Genomic DNA, 16231 nt, shown 5'->3' with positions numbered 1-16231 from the left:
GCATGCTCCGGATACGACGTGCAAAGCAGCACAGGTTTTTCACTCAGATGCCAGGCACTAGCTAAGCAGCCAACGTGTTCATTCTGCCGCACTGAAAAGAACAGGCTTTTGAAAAAAAATTCTCAGAAGCAAAAAAGGCAGGTGTGCAAACAGAAAAAGGTGAAAAATCTTCAAAAGAAAGCCATCAGGGCAGCTGCTGCGAGAGTGTCCTTCATGAAGAATATGGCAGAACTAAAAGAGAAATTGACAAGCGAAAGATCCTCATCAATCAGTGAGCATCTAATGTCACTTCCGCCTCTCCAACAGCTAGCATTCAAGATGTCTCTGAAACAAATGGAAGCAAAGGGACCGCAGGGTGTGCGATACACCAGAAGTTGGGTGCTGAACTGCCTTCTCCTCCACATTTCAAGCCCCAAAGCCTACAATTTGATACGCAAGATGAATTTGCTTCCCTTACCGACTACAAGCCGACTTAACCAGGTGCTTTCAGGTGTACCCTGTGAGTATGGTTACAACCAAGTGGTCCTGAAAGCGCTTGAGGCATTCTTTTCAAGCCAGCGTGATGTTGAGAAGTGTGGTACGCTCGTGCTGGATGAAATCAAGCTGAGAGAGGGAGTGGACTTCAACAAATCCACGTACAAGTTTGATGGCTTTGTGGAGTTTGAAAACACAGGAGAGAAAAGCAAGGCCATCTTGGCTGACCATGCCCTTGTACTAATGTTCATCCCTTTGTTTCACAATTGGGTTCAGCCCATTGCCAGTTTCGCCACTAGGGGGGCAGCTCCTGGGGCTGTGTTGGCCAAGATTGTTGTGGAATCAGTGCTGCAACTTGAGCGCCATGGTGCAACAGTTCTGGGTGTTGTTAGTGATGGTGCGGGCAACAACCGATCAATGTGGACACATCTTGGCATATCTGGAAAGTTGCACCACCCTGTCAACAAGATTCCTCACCCGACGCTTGAAGACGGAAGGTTTCTTCATTTCCTGTGTGATGTACCCCACATCATAAAGTGTGTGAGAAACCATCTCCTGACACACACATATGCAAAGGTAATTCAAACGGGATTGCACAAATAGCCTACATGAAATTTACTTATGCCTTTCTTGCTGTTTTTTACCAGGCTGGCACCAACTGCATAAACTTCGAACACTACGTGCGCCTGTACGAAGCTGAAAAGGATAGCCACCTCAAGATTGTTCCGAAGTTCACATCTTCGCACGTCAAGCCAAGCAAGCTGGAAAAGATGAATGTTAGACTTGCAACACAGGTACCTAACCGATGTCGTACATTTAGTTTTTATTCAAGTTTTCTAAATGATTTTTTGATTTTTGAACCTTTGTTTCAGTTATTCAGCAGGAGTGTCGCCATTGGGCTGAAGTTTTACAGAGAGCAGCGTGAGCCAGGCTTAAAGGACAGTGAGGGAACTGAAATGTTCACGATGCAGGTTAACGACCTGTTTGATGTCCTCAACGCCAAGCACCCTGCTACTGGCATCCGTAAGAACTCGCCCAAGATCAAGGTAATGGGTGTCCGTATGCTTATTGTGTTATACTATGAGGTAAATATATTTAAGGGGGCATTTGTCTGTCATGCTACAGGTGATAGAAGACTTCCTGGTCATGCTGAATGAGACCGAAAAGAACAGCATTGAAAAAAACACAAAGCTGTTTGCATCTCAGTTGACGACGGAATCTCTTCGAGTCACGTTGATGTCAGTTCTAGACATAATCACCCTGCTTCTTGACAAGGATGTGAGATATGTGCTGACTGCGAAATTGAACCAGGACCCATTGGAAGTAGGTATTTTTTAGGATTCATTTTGGTGTAATTTTGCATTCCTTGTTTTCCTCTTCTCACTAACAGTTTTTTTTTTATCCCCAGCGCTTTTTTGGAGTCGTGAGGTCGTTTGGTGGGGACGAAGATCACCCTACGATAGTACATTTTGGCCAAATATTCAGGCTTTTGAGCCTGTACACTCCTTTAAAGATGGCGACAAAAGGAAATTGCACTGGCGATGCGGATCCTGTTCTGGTCACCATGGAGGAGAGCCTGAGCTCGAAGAGGCTGGAAGTCCTTCATCAGAAGAAGGAGCGAGAAGACAAGCTCGGACAGCTCATGCACAACATTGTGTTGGAGAAGATGCCAGAAGAGGATGCAAATCAGCACGACTATGGTCGACCAACTCCACACGATGCTGCTCTGTACTACCTTGCAGGATACGTGGTGAAGAAAGCAGAAAAGTTTTCGAGCTGCGATGACTGCAAGGTCACTCTTCTTGCTACAGATGACGTACCACCTGCAGCCATTCTGACAGAGATGCGGTCTTTTGTTCCGGGTGCCCTCCAGCTGCCATCAAAAGACTTGACGTCACTTCTTACCCGCGTTGAGAGCACCATAACGGAAAGAACAAGGGACAACGTAGTGTTTGGAGACCTGTTTTGGTGCATTGTCAAAGATTTGACACAAGGACACAGCCTTGTACAAGTCGGATGTGATGCGCATTCTGAAGAGCTCTCTGCACGCATCATAAAGTTTTATCTGGTCACCCGCATGCATTTCTATGCAAGGTTCCTACGGCAACACAAAGACACAAGTGTGCAAGTTAAAGTTGCCAGGAAGCGTGCTAAGCTTTTGTAAATACCTGTTAGAAAAAATGTGCTTTGTCTGGACTGCAGCAATGCGAGCAATTACTAGGATGTTGCTTTCATGGACCAGTTTGTTAACCAGTGTTGTGGACCAGCTTGTTAAAACATCTTGTACAGTTCTGTTGATCAGTGTGGACTGAAATGGAAGGCCAGTGCATTTATAAATAAACCGCTGAACGAAAGCTGTTTTGCCTTGTTAACTTTTAATTCGTGCAAAAATCGCTAGTTGCAGTGTTCATTCTTTGCCTGCCAAGATGCATGAATCAGCGTTTACTTTGCATGTGATTTGGTCCTGCGAAGAAAAACCCCCACAGAGCCATTTTACCCGCCGCGGTGGCTCAGTGGCTAAGGCGTTGCGCTGCTGAGCACGAGGTAGCGGGTTCGATTCCCGGCCGCGGCGGCCGCTTTTCTGATGGAGGCGAAAAGCAAAAACGCCCGTGTGTACGAGATTTCGGTGCACGTTAAAGATCCCCAGGTGGTCAAAATTAATCCGGAGCCCTCCACTACGGCGCGCCTCATCGCCTGCGTTGCGTCGGCGCGTTAAACCCTACAATCAATCAATCTCTTAGCCATTTTATTCCAAATCACAAGTGAGAAGCAGTGGGAGGCCGCGCTGCTCAGCACAGACCCTCTTACCGAGGTCTTGTGTCACTAGCCCAGGTGGCCGAAGACGCCGCTGGGAACAATTAATCCTACCGTCGCCGTAAGGACACTTAAGTAGACAAAAACGGTCCCAACCGCGTCATGATTACGGGCACGGATGCCACCTCTTATTGCAGCATGAATCGATGAACGTAATACTAATGCAGAATGTGTGTTCTCTCAACGGCGCATTTTCGGAGAGTAATAAAAAAGCAAGGCTTGCGCAAAAGCAGCGAAACCATGCGAAACGACAGATGGTTTCCGGCAGCTTCGAACTCGTTACTCGAAAGCATGTCGCGCTTACATGCTTTGATACAAGTATAAAAGGAGCGTCAGTGGCTAGGATGTGTTGCAGTGATGTGTTTGCAGTTTTCCATCTGGTTACGCGTGAAGAAACGCGCTAATTCGGCGCCCGTATAGCGCCTAGCATGCCCAGCAGCTGAGAAAGCTGGATCTCGATGGAACGCCACCGCCACCTGTCGGACAAACTGAAAGTGGAGACACCGTCGAAGCACGGCGTCGGCGGAGAGTTTGGCAACTGAACCTAGTCTAGTAACGTTGGTCTCGGCGCACACCTCTACTCGCCGCTCGTGGGGCCGCGCGCGTGAAGTGACGTCACGAGTTTTTGGCGAGTGCTGTCGCGTCACTTCTTTTTCCTCTCCTGGAGTGATGTCACGCTGATGTCCATTTGCTGAGTGCCGCTCCGCGCCCTGCTCCGTCGGCGCGATAAATGCGATCCAATTGAACTATGTTCTTCACGCCGCAGGCCGCTCATATTTCAGCCAGGGTATTCTGTTGAGTGAAGGAAGCGAACTGTGCAATAATATTAACGCCGAAAATTGGTGTCAGTGCTCCTTTAATAACAATCACAGAAATATACGAAAAAAAAAAACGCATATCAATATGCTACTCGGCTTGATCACAGCTTTTTGTGGTTCGATGGAAGGGAAAAGGAAAAGAAGTGCCCTGGGGATATTATTGAGCTCGGCAGGGAGCTCACCTTCATACAAGCCAGTGCGACGGAGGGGGGACCAGAGGGACAATGAAACGATAGAGCAGAGTGTTACAGAGGCTCAGAAAACGAGAAGAAAGCGTAGAAGATGGGGCCAAGTCAGGGTTAGCACATCACAGACATCCCAGATGAGCTGAGCACATCATCATCACGGCGGTGATGAGGGCGGGACGCTTATCACCACGTTTTTCATTCGCACCAATTCTAGATATAGGAACATTGGCATGTGCCGTGATTGCTGGGGGGAATACATTAATCATGGTTTACTAACGTCACGTTTGGTTTGAGTTACATAAATGTAAAAGTTTGGGAGTGCCCGGTCACCGATTTTTGTACCATGTACATTCGTATTTAGAGTAGCCATTTTCCAGACTTTCTTGGCTACCAGCTTGCGGTTTTAACTCTATAATCTTTGAGCATACCTGCATCGTTTTCTTTTTGTTGTGAAGTAAGGCAGGTTATCTGAACACGACTAAAGATACTCAACACGCTTGCGCACATCGTAAGCCGACTGGGTGAAAAATTCCTCCACTAATGTATTCGCCCGTACACCGTTACCCACAAATATCGGCCTTCAACTATCGTGTCGCTCCTAGTACCGCTCCTCCGCGCCACCGCTACAGGGGAAAGGACATTGTGCATGTGTCCAGGCTAAAGCTGTTCACGCCCAACATATCACGAGAGGCTGCGACTCATGGCGTTTGCTTTCCCGCATAGGACGGGGGGGGGGGGGGGGGGGGGGGATGTGAGCAACAATCTGCTACTTCTTACTCTGTGTGTAGACCACATGACACTTCAGCTTCTCATTACCATTACCACCATCATGACATACCTCATCTGCTTCTGCTGCTATCCATCCACACCATCAATCCCTGGACTTGTGTTCTGGCCTGCCGCTCCGAATAAACGCCCTCGGTGCCGACCGTCTCATATATATATGTTAAGTGAAATTTGCTCAAATTATCACAATAGCTGGCTGAGCGCCAACAAGTACTATGAGGTCTATGAACCAATCACAACGCTTGCTTCAAGAGGAGGGGTTAGCTCGACACTGCTGTCAGGGTCCTGCTCCCGCATTTAAAAGAAAACGGCTGCCCGACACAGCCTCGCGTGTCGGTACGACGAGTCGGATCGAAGATGTCGAACGAAAAAAAAAAAAAAAAACAGGCATGAAGAAAGCGAGTACACTCGCCGATCTGGGCCGAAGTTGTGTTGTCTGCACTGCCCTAGTGGAGAAAGCGGCAAGCTGCGTCAGACCATCCTGCAGACGCTGCTCGGTTTGCTAATGAGTTAAAGCGGGAACGTGAGTAGGAGCGCGCGAAGCGTCAGGCGGAAATAACGGAAGAGCGGGACCTTCGGCGACCTAAGCGTTTAGAGAAAGATGCAGAAAGATGACAGCGACGAGATTTAGAGGCGGCGATGAACGCGTCCCCTTCGACTTGGACGGTGGCTTCGGAAACTGAGGAAACGATAGTAGTGAGTGCTTGCAGTACACAACGCTCGATCAGTCCATATCGTTCGTTTGGAGACCTGTACTTTGGCTGCTTGGGCTGCATAACCGGCCTGCCCGAGCTAAGCCGCAGCCATTTTTTCCCAGTCTTTCATGCAGTGTACATCGAATGAATGAAATCGCCTGCCCAGCCTGAACCATTCAAAGCTTCACCTATTTCAAGAGCGGCAAAGCCAACACTGCATAATTGGAACTGTCCCTACTGTACAAGTATTATTTAGTCTCTTCATATGTTCTAAACTCTCCACTTCGTGACGTGTATTTAACCTGAGGCAAACAACTCAAGTCAATATATGAATAAATGACAAAGTTCCCCATCAAGCGGGAAAATAAACCGTCAGTTATCACGGACTCTACTTCTTATCCGTGCAGAAGTTACTCATCAGCGTTGGCCCTGACGAGGCAGCTGGCCCCTGTGGAAGCCAACTGTACCATAAAAAAGAGGACACTAGACAAGTTTATATTTGGCAGTGCAGGCATTCCATCAGGCAGAATATCGACTTTTCAAGGAGGCTTCGGCCTGTATTCAATGCTAGTGGGATTTCGGGCGTAGTATAGGTTGACCAAGCCCGCCTACAAACGTCGGGTGAAGGGGGGGGGGGGGGGGGTAGTGGAATACTTTACCGTAGCACTGACGCGCTCGCTGTTGCTCAAACAGAGCCGCGTATCGGCGGTGCCTTTCATAAATACCGTTGTGATACCGCAGGGCTTTGGCGAAGGACGGTGCCACCATCGGCGACATCGCCGTCGCCATGTTGTTCTGCTTGGGAGTCAAGATACCATACTCAACAGGGATTGGCGGAGGTTTCGTTGCCGCCTACTATTCAAAGTAAGACTGCACCTAGAAAGCACCGTTAGCCTATAGCTAGGCCTTCTTCGTGGACAAAGATAATGGTCTAGTGCATGAAACTTGCCGTAGTTTCCATTTTATTGAGCGAGGACTGTCGCGCAGCAAAAGTATACGGGGCACTGCCCGGCGACAGGGCGTCACGTTTTGAGCTATAGCGTCGTCAACCGGTGCCTCAAGCTTGACATAAGTCGCACGACTGTGCATGGTATCGCTTAGTACGTTGTCAGGCGCAACTTGAAGGTTACCTATCGTGACGCCTAACCACAGGACATTGGGCCTAGCGTTACTCTACGATGTTTGAAGTCGCCAGCTGGTGCGTATGTGAAAAAGTACTCGTACTCACTGTAAGTACAGCTGCCGGTACTGGTTGGCGTCGTAGGACATCAGAGCGAAACAGTAGACGCAAGCTCTGAGGCGCAACAGTTGCTGCTGTTATTCCAGCAAATATGCACACACTGGTGCGTTGGGCTGAGCTCTTTAAACTGAAATGATTTCTGCAGCCTTGAATGTTGGTCCACTTCACTCTTTTATTCATTCGCACATGTCCTAAATCAGTCAATTGATCAGTCAGTCAGTCAGTCAGTTTTACAGGGCAAGTACTGAGTGTCGACTGCAATAAATTTGTGCTATAGATTGTATCATCTGTGCGCACTTGAAGTCTGCCTTTACCCACCTTCAGAGTCTACCACATTCCAGCGGTGTTGTCGTCAGACTCGCTATGTTTCTCCTGAAAAAAATCTACTGCCCGCAAAGCATTTGTGTAAAGTTGTAATGCATATATATATATATATATATATATATATATATATATATATATATATATATATATATTGTGGGCATTGGGAGTGTACTGCTGTGATATTTAAGCGTGGAAGCGACATGATCATTGTTATATCCAGTGTGGAACACGGCGGGTGAATCCCTGTGTTCCATCTGCCCATCCAAACCCATCGCCACTGTCATCTGTGGATAACCATCATCATCCCCGGGCTGTTCCGTCTTTCCGTTGCCTGTGCTCGGCAGCCTAATTAAAAGTGGTCCTTTAGCATCTCGGAGCTCTCTCTCTCAATATATATATGTATGTATATGGGTCTAGGCCCACTCGTCACAAGTCCACTCGTCATAGGCCAACTCGTCACAGGTAAACTGGTCAGGAATGCCAACTCGCCACAGGGCATTTCGTACGAGGAATTCTCGTGTCGCCGGAATATTCGTCACACGGAAAACTCGCATTACGAGCTTATTTTGGAACGTTAAAGCGATGTTTCCGCCTGTTATACGTCGCCCATTTAAAAATGATATAGGCGAGCAAGTGTTCTTTCAAAGTTTTTGACGTCGTACCGAGTCAATCATATTGAAATAATAATCGCATCCAAATTTGTATAAATTGCACTCAGAAAAAGTAAACAAATTGTTATAAATGACGCAGTGAACAGGTTGTGCACGAAATACCTAAAAAAATGTTAATTGCACTCGCTTTGTACTGTTGTACTATTTTCACTGTTGCCTCGCTGTCTCGTTGTGTAGGCGTCTTCAGCGCTGGGTTCCGACGTTGTTCACTGCATCCGTTCAGAAGCGGATGTTGCGGGCAATATTCCGAAGCGTGTTGACTGGGGCTCCGCTGTCGTGATCAGCCAGGATTCTAGCGATGCGGTTGTTGACATCTTGGTACCGTGAAAAGCGACAACGGAACATGTTAACAAACAATTACCCGCCGCGGTGGCGCAGTGGATATGACGTTGTGCTGTTGAGCCCAAGGAAGCGGGTTCTATTCCCGGCCGCGGCTGCCGCTTTTCGGATGGTGCCGAAAAGCGAAAACGTCCGTGTGTTCGAGATTTCGGCGCTCGCACATTAAAGATGCCCAGTGGTTCAAAATGAAATCGCAGCCGTTCACTACAATGCGTCTCACTCCCTGCAACATCGACGCGTTAAGCCCCCAAAATCAATCAAATCAACAAATAAGCAATTTCAAACCTAATGCAAAGCCTTGTGGTCTGTCCTTCAGTGTTTACATAGGAAAAAAATGCTCCAGCTTAGCTATGGTTCAAGCCTTGCGGGAGTTTTTTTATTTTTTTATTCCCAGACTGAAAGTGGAGGTGCGGGTTGTATGCAAGGGCAGGTTATGCGCGAAAAAGCGGAAGTACCCCACCCAACACCTCTGACGATCAGCACTTGAAGAAGCGCAGTTCGCGCTGACCTCTCCCCCACTCCCCCCCCCTTCCCCTCAAAGGAAAAAAAAAAACAGCTCTTTATGCACGCCTGCTGGTCGCACAGACCTCCCTAAACAGCCGTAACGAACTTACCACTGTAGAAACGAGCCTCAGACCGGCTTTCAACGTCATTTTCCGATCACGGCTTCTAGGCTTTTGTTCACCCGGCCGCGGTGTAACGAAATCCATGCGACGAAAAGGCGCCTCGCACGAGAGTTCCTATCTCGAGATGGCACTGTACCAAAAGGCCGGTGTGACGAGTTGGCCTATGACGAGTTTTCCGGTGACGAGTGGGCTTTTGACGAGTGGGCTCGTTCTAGAATCCCTGTATATAGCTCCCCTAGGGGAGCAGAGTTGCGCGTCCATCCGCCATCTTGAGTTCCAGGTCGTGCGGGAAAGCCACCCTTCACGCGTGAAAAAGCTGTCACCGCGCCAGTGGCAGCGGCGAGGAGCGGCCGAGCGAAAACTGGCGCACGACATAATCCTCCCTGTTCTGTGACGACATCGGACCGCTTATCAGATGAGCGGCCGCCGGTGCCGCCGCTTCCACAACCGCCGATGCCCAGTTGAGTAGAACCATAGCCTCCTATATAACCAGGAGGCTATGGTAGAACTGACTGTCCGCAGCACTGAAAGCGGGCTTTATGTCAAACTGGAACCCGCGGCATGTGGCAATCAGACGCGCAACTCTTGCGCTACGCAATATACAGTAACTCTAGCTCGTTCCCCTTGATTACGCCCCCCCACGGCCAGACTGGAGGAGCGGCGGGCACGCACTTTCATACGGCTTGCGCTTCGGGTATAGTTCCCACCCATGGAGGAAAGAAAAGGTTGTTCCCACCTTTCACCGGCGCTAGTTCGTGGCGCTGCGGACCAACCCTCGCCGGTTGACCTACAGCACGGGCGGGGTAGAGCGGCGGCGCGCGCGCATTTGCCACTGCCCGAGCCCTGCCGTGGCTACACGTGATACCTGTCCGTGTAAATTTACATGTGCGTCATTAAAATAGGCGACTCCTTCCCCCTTCTGAATTTTCCGTCTAATAGGGTCAAACAGCCTAACATTATCACTCGGAAGCGGCTAATCAAAAAATTGAAAGAAACATTTCAACTCGGGGCACATGAAGAAAAATATGCGAGGCCTTCATATATTATCAGCGACTGTATTATATGACAATGGTGAGGCAGGCAATAAACGCGGCATTTTCCGTGACTGAAATATCAGTTCTCATTTTTCCTTTCGGATGATGCCTTGCTTTGCACGCGCACCGGGCACGACCAGTGACGCGAATGATTTCCCGCCGAGGGAGATACGGTTATCGCTTAGCTAAACGTGTTTCTGCTGCTCACGCTCCGGTCGGGCTGAGCGGACCGCTGGCAGCGAGCGCACTGTCAAAAACATACAGCTAAAACTCTTAATCATGCAACTGAAGTGCATTCATTGGTACCGGTGATATTCCGCGGCAAATCCAAAACACGTGCGGCAAGCGTTGTCATCTCGCTCGGCCAGAGGCGATGCGTCGACTAAGAAAAAAGAGGGTTGGGAGGGTAGAGGGTTGGTTCGAAGCGCCCTCACTCTGTCAAGAATCTGCTGTATCGTTTCCTTGTTGGGTGCGCAGGTCGTATGAAAGTGCGCGTGCGCCGCTCCTCCAGTCCGGCCGTAGCCCCCCTTTCCCCTCTGTTCACCGGCACTACTTCAACGCTTCCCTCCCCCCCCCCCCCCCCCCCCCCCACCTTGCGTTCTGTGGCCTCGCATACTTCTGTGTCGCGTAGAGCCTACGTTTTGCTTGATACATCTGCTTGCTCCGCCCAAAACTGAAATGTATTTAAACCCAACTGATCTGCGCTATTTGTAACTTTGAAAAAGACCGGTCCCCGGTCGAAACGTTAGAATAAATGTTATGTTTTGTCAGTTTGACTTCTCTATCGTATATATATATATATATATATATATATATATATATATATATATATATATATATATATATATATATATATATATATATATATATATATATACACAGTCAAACCCGAATATAACGAACCCGGATAGAGCGAATTATGCTATATATCGAACAAAAATAAATCAGTTACGAAAATACACGCGAAACACATTCCTTATAACGAACTTCACATCTGATATATCGAACTCAGGGTGCCTAGAATGGCGGCCAAAATGCATGGTATCGGAGCGGCGATTAAGATTTTGAACGGTCGCGACTTCTGAACAAAGGCCCCGACTGAGACATTGCGCCTCGTATGGAGTGACATGACGCCCGACACTTTCCGTAACTGTTTCCGACGCGCGGAACTCATGACGGAACCCGCCCAGTCAGTGAGTCCGGACCAAGGCGGCAGCTCGCCAACTTTCCCGATGCTGTGACGAAGGGAGTGTCCTTCGAAGACTTCCTGAGTGTCGACGACGACGTTGCCGTCACTGTAAGCCCCTCGGACGAGGGCACCGTCAGCAGCACCGTCGTAATGCTGATGAAAAGCACCGAGGAGGCAGAGGATGTCGCGAATGAAAGCCATCCGACGCTTAATGAAGTCCTTTCGGCAGTCGATTTCCTCCGCCAATGTTTCTTCGATATTGAAGGACACGGGCTCCAACTGGAGCAAACAATGTCTCGTTTAAAGAACGCTGTGCTAGTTGACGCTGCCAATACGAAAGGGAAAACAAAAATCACCACTTTTTTTTGGAAGTAGACAGTTAAGGCGTTAAGCCGGAAAGTAACTTTATTATTTGCAATAAATTGGTTGTTTTGTGTATGGTAATGACATACTTTCTGCATGCGGGGATGGCAAGGAGATTCCCGCGTATTGCGAACTCGTAACAATAAATTCGTTATAGGCGGGTTTGGCTATATCGAACTAATAGTGGCGCATATTGCAGTTCGTTATAACCGGGTTTGACTGTATATATATATATATATATATATATATATATATATATATATATATATATATATATATATATATATATATATATATATATATATATATAGGGGCTCGATGTAAAGGAGGTATTTTATAATATAGGCCCTTGGGCCACCACCACAGGATATTTTTGTTTATTTTTTACTCAGAGAACATCTAATCGACTGCAGACTAAGATTTCAGGGATCTTATATTTCCTTCCAAAACGACTTCCTCGCAATGTAGTGAAACCGACCCAAGGGGGCAAGGTGAAAAAAATTGGCTCCGTATCTGCTCCTTTCGTGGAAAATGTCGACAAAAGACGACAGCCCGTGTCGATATTTCCCAAGTAAATGCCTCCCTTTTCTTTCCTGCTGACCTCTCATGCTGTTTCTTTCCCGTCTCGTTCGTGCCAAGATAACACGTTAGAGGTTTGCTTATGTCGTTTTAAATTTACCGAGTTCTACCGCTCCGAATCGGTTGCCTCGCTGCCAGCGCTGCCGTACGGCGGCGACACACCTGAATCGACGCGCCCTACTTCAACGTTTATAGAACCAAATTGCCTTTCCACGTGCGTTCCAAGCGGAACGAGGAACCTATCTAGTGGAACCTTTCGTTGCTGTTGCCGTGTGATTTCTCAAATGCCGCAAGGAGCGCGGGCAACAGCAGGAGACGGTTTTCTGAAACAGATGTAGTATATCTTTTGCTATCTCAAAAATCAAGAAGCCATGGATCTTTTAATAAAGGAACACTGCAGATATCACTTATGTATTGATTTTGTGCCTTATAATTGCGTTGCCTTGTTGTTGTTCAACAATGTTGACAAGTATTAACATTAATACCGGACTTAGGCGATTAGATTTGGCTCTGAGTATATAAGACTATTGCGCAGATTTTTTTTTTTTTCACTTTGGCCGGGTGGCTGAATCAAGTCACAGACAGACAGACAGAGATCAAAATTTCTGGGTTTAAGTAACCCAAGAAAGACGATCGTCTTTAAAACGCTCCATAGTGATTGACACACGGGGTCTCATGAAGGTATCGCACAATTCAGCGCGTGTCCCCGGAACGTCGAGAGAGAAACTAAACGACGTCTTCGTAACAGTCCTCTATCGCTTATTGTCCGGCGATGAAGTGAGCCGCAAATCCCCCTAGAATCGACAAAATGTATTGAAATTTCTCGTCTTTGCTTAGGCAATGGTCGTGATACACAGCTACCTTGTACTGCGTTCGGAAGCTGAGCCACGGGCAGAACTCACCGCTGTATGTTCGCAGCTGTAGCGTCGGGAGCTTCCCCAAGTTTCCGTGACGATGACATCCATGCACTAGACCAAAGTACGCAATCGTCTGCTTGTAACTGGCGCGCAGACAATTCCGACACAGCTCCTTCAATTGGCCTTCGCGTTCAATTCAATACTATTTTTAGCAAATTCTTTGTACGGTCAATGAGGAGACGATAGCCTCTTTCAGAATACTGCCAACGCCGCCTCGGATTGCCGCAGAATTATGAGGAAAAACTGTGGTTGATATTCCTGTGTCATAAGAATCGGGAAAATACGAAAGTGCAATGTGCAGCGAAATCTGCAGCTGAGTATGATTTGCGGGTCGGCGGCTGTCTTATGGGTGTGCTTGGCGATCGACGGCGTGCTGGAGGGTCTCTTCGGCAAAGGTGTACTGGCGTCATTTTCGTGAAGGATATGACGTCAGTGAAATCTTCGTGTATCGCGGCCTAAAACACTTTCGCGTTAAAATATAAGACCCGAAAACAACCAACCCTAAGTATAACGTACTCTTTAGTACTAAAGGTTGCTTCCCCGCAAGAAGACCCTGTGTGCAGGGGTGCACTTTTTACAGGCCGCTTGCTTCGTTGTAGCGGCGTCATTTCCGTGACGGATATGACGTCAGCGAAATCTTTGTGCATCCCGGAATAAAACACTTTCGTGTTAAAATTCACGCACTGTATGACAGCTGAACGCGCTGAACGCGCTGAGTTCATGCGAGGGCAACTTTTTCGGCGTAACAAGATGGCAGCGATGGCGTAGATGGAATTCTGTGACTGTACGTACATTTTTTCCGCCGCCTACAAAGTGCAACCGTAATGTCTCTCCTGGCATGGACAAAAAGTTTCAAGCTGATGTTAATCGAATATGACTGCGTTTGGGCTCAGTCATTAATACACCACCTGGTCCTGCTAACGTAAACTTAACAATTGTCGCCTTCCGCTGTCTTTTCTTCGCTTTTTTCTCCGCAGAGGAAAGGTCAAAGTGCTCGACGCCCTTGGTGTCTCCCCGGCTGCCATCACTGAGGACACGTTCAAGAATGTCACCATGGAAAACCTTATCGGTAAGATAATAGTGATGATTTTTTTACCCGTATTTTAACGCGAAAGCAGTAAAAATGCTGCATTAAGAGAAAAATTCAGCGTCTGGAACCAGTAGTTCCTGTACTTCCACTGATGCAACGCGTTTTGGGCGTGCATCAGAAACGCGCATGAAACTACGACGCGTTCTGTAGCACGTGCTGCTGAATAAAACCCAAAGAAACGCAGCACTCAGGCATGCACAGAGCCCCATGAAGAAGTTTTGGCAGCCGCTGGTTAAAACAGATTGATTTGTCTCCACCGCGCGCCGAGTTTTGCACGCACCGAGGGCCCCGTTCGAGACCAATGCACCGTTATTAATAAAGCAAGCAGAACAGGCTTGCAGAGAGTGCATGAAAGCTTCTAAGTTTCGTAGGGCGTCTTCACCACAATTGTCCAGAATGACCAATCGCAGTGGACTAGTATGCAAATTGGCAAATGACGTGGCCGAACCTACAGTTTGACAGAAATAGGGCTACTTACTGCACTGGGACATTGCTCAAGGCAAAACGCCATTCACGCCTTGCGCGTTGTCCCTGCGCGGGTGCACTTTTGCAGTCAAATGTTATGTTGGGCTTCCTTATTCGCCGAAGTCACACACACACGCTCACTTCAGCAGGTCATTCTGGAGCGCTTTGATGAAGACGCCTTAAGGGAACTTATATAGAGCGTACAGGAGAGATCGGCCGCAATCGTGGACTTCGCCGTGATGGTCGGGAAGGTTGCATACAGCTTCGCTTCCTTCAAGTCTTAGGCGTTATTGTGAGCTTCCTTCATTTTTTCGTATTCAAGGTCGTTTTGTATTACCACCATATTATCAAGCTTTATGTGCCCTGCATGTTTATGCAGCTAATCGAATAGTTATTGCATTTTCTCCGTTTCCACTTACGAGGTATATATTTTTTTCTGTTTACATTTGTCTCTTACTAAGTTGTTCCCTGTTCTGTTTCAATTTAAACAAGCTTTGCCTCTGTTCTACGCTTTGTGTATAGGTACTTCGGTCAGCTCTACACCTGGCAGACTCCCAGCGGAGTGCATGTCTCAAGTTCCACATTTATCAAACTAGGTAGTTCGCCTTCTCTTATAGGTTAACTCGGCACCATAAAGAAGCCACCGCTTTCCCCGTTACGCGCCACCCTACGTTGTTCCCTAGCCTGGAGCGGAAGGGAATCGCACGTAAATCTTGCCTGTATATTTACCGTTTCCAGTCATTTACGGTTCTTATTTGCTTCTGTAAAATTGTTTCGCTTAGCTGTGACTTTATATTCTGATCTGCCGTCTGTCGATCCGTTTCCCTGCCCACTTTCCCCCCTCGTAGCCAGCGACTACCCTAGCATGGTGGCAGTCAGGCAAGTTGCTCGACTGAATCTATATGGGCTGTTGGTGCGAACTGTCCGAGGGAAGTCTCACTAATGCTACATAGTTGTTGGGGAGTACAGACAACCTTATTGTGAAAACTGAAGCATCGGGTCCTGTCTTTTCCTCTCTTGCGCGGTGTCCAGGTCCGATGTCCGCCATTGTGCCTGGGGCAGTTATGGGTTACGAGAATCTGCTGAGGATGACGAACTCGAAGGTTGCTTGGGCCGACCTGATCAAGCCTGCCATCGATCTTGCTACTAACGGCTTCCCGGTTGACCCCAAGCTCGCCGTGTATCTGCGGGCAATTCACCCCAAAAAAGCGGCAGACCTTCTGTAAGCGTCTGGACTTCCACAATGTTTTTGAATGTAATTTTGGTAATATAATAAATTTAATTATAGCGACCCCATACTGAGCGAATCCCCTAATTCAATCAATAACGCTGGTTTCGATTGAATTGTTGTGTTTAATGTAAAACTAAGGCATTGTGACAAGGAAAACAAAAACTAATTCCTGGCAGCCTTGGCGAACTCTGGCTCTGATGCTCTGGGCATTGCGGCGCTATTCTGACAGACGTGGCTGATTGGTTATTTCGTTGTGGTGAAAAAAAACCCCGGGAGCGCCGGGGTGTTAAGATTTCGCTCATATTCTCAAATCCTCAGGCAGAAAAAGTACTCTTAGCTGTCCACTGCGATACACACTCCTGCCTAGGCTTCCACGCGTAAAGCACGG

The 16231-nt window shown here is 47.8% G+C and overlaps 1 protein-coding gene across 1 annotated transcript; it reads left to right on the top strand.

The window, feature by feature from the left end:
* Window positions 1–3746: 3746 nt before the first annotated feature.
* On the top strand, window positions 3747–15899 carry LOC144144999 (glutathione hydrolase 1 proenzyme-like). The gene is made up of 4 exons (XM_077676498.1): window positions 3747–3817; window positions 6517–6639; window positions 14035–14126; window positions 15645–15899. The coding sequence occupies exons 1-4, from the start codon at window positions 3747–3749 to the stop codon at window positions 15836–15838; spliced, it is 480 nt and encodes a 159-aa protein (XP_077532624.1). The 3' UTR covers window positions 15839–15899.
* Window positions 15900–16231: the final 332 nt, after the last annotated feature.

The sequence above is a fragment of the Haemaphysalis longicornis genome, unplaced genomic scaffold, assembly GCF_048455015.1.
Source record: "Haemaphysalis longicornis isolate Haplotype H1 unplaced genomic scaffold, Haemaphysalis longicornis Haplotype H1 scaffold_7, whole genome shotgun sequence".
NCBI lineage: Eukaryota > Metazoa > Arthropoda > Arachnida > Ixodida > Ixodidae > Haemaphysalis > Haemaphysalis longicornis.
Note: the sequence above shows the minus strand (reverse complement) of the source record. Positions and strands in the feature narration are given on the sequence as shown.

Coding starts and splice junctions, on each gene's coding strand:
- LOC144144999 (XM_077676498.1), top strand. CDS start 3,747: ATGGAACGCCACCGCCACCTGTCGGACAAACTGAAAGTGGAGACACCG. Junction 3,818..6,516: donor AAGCACGGCGTCGGCGGAGA/GTTTGGCAACTG, acceptor GTGATACCGCAG/GGCTTTGGCGAAGGACGGTG. Junction 14,127..15,644: donor CACCATGGAAAACCTTATCG/GTAAGATAATAG, acceptor CGCGGTGTCCAG/GTCCGATGTCCGCCATTGTG.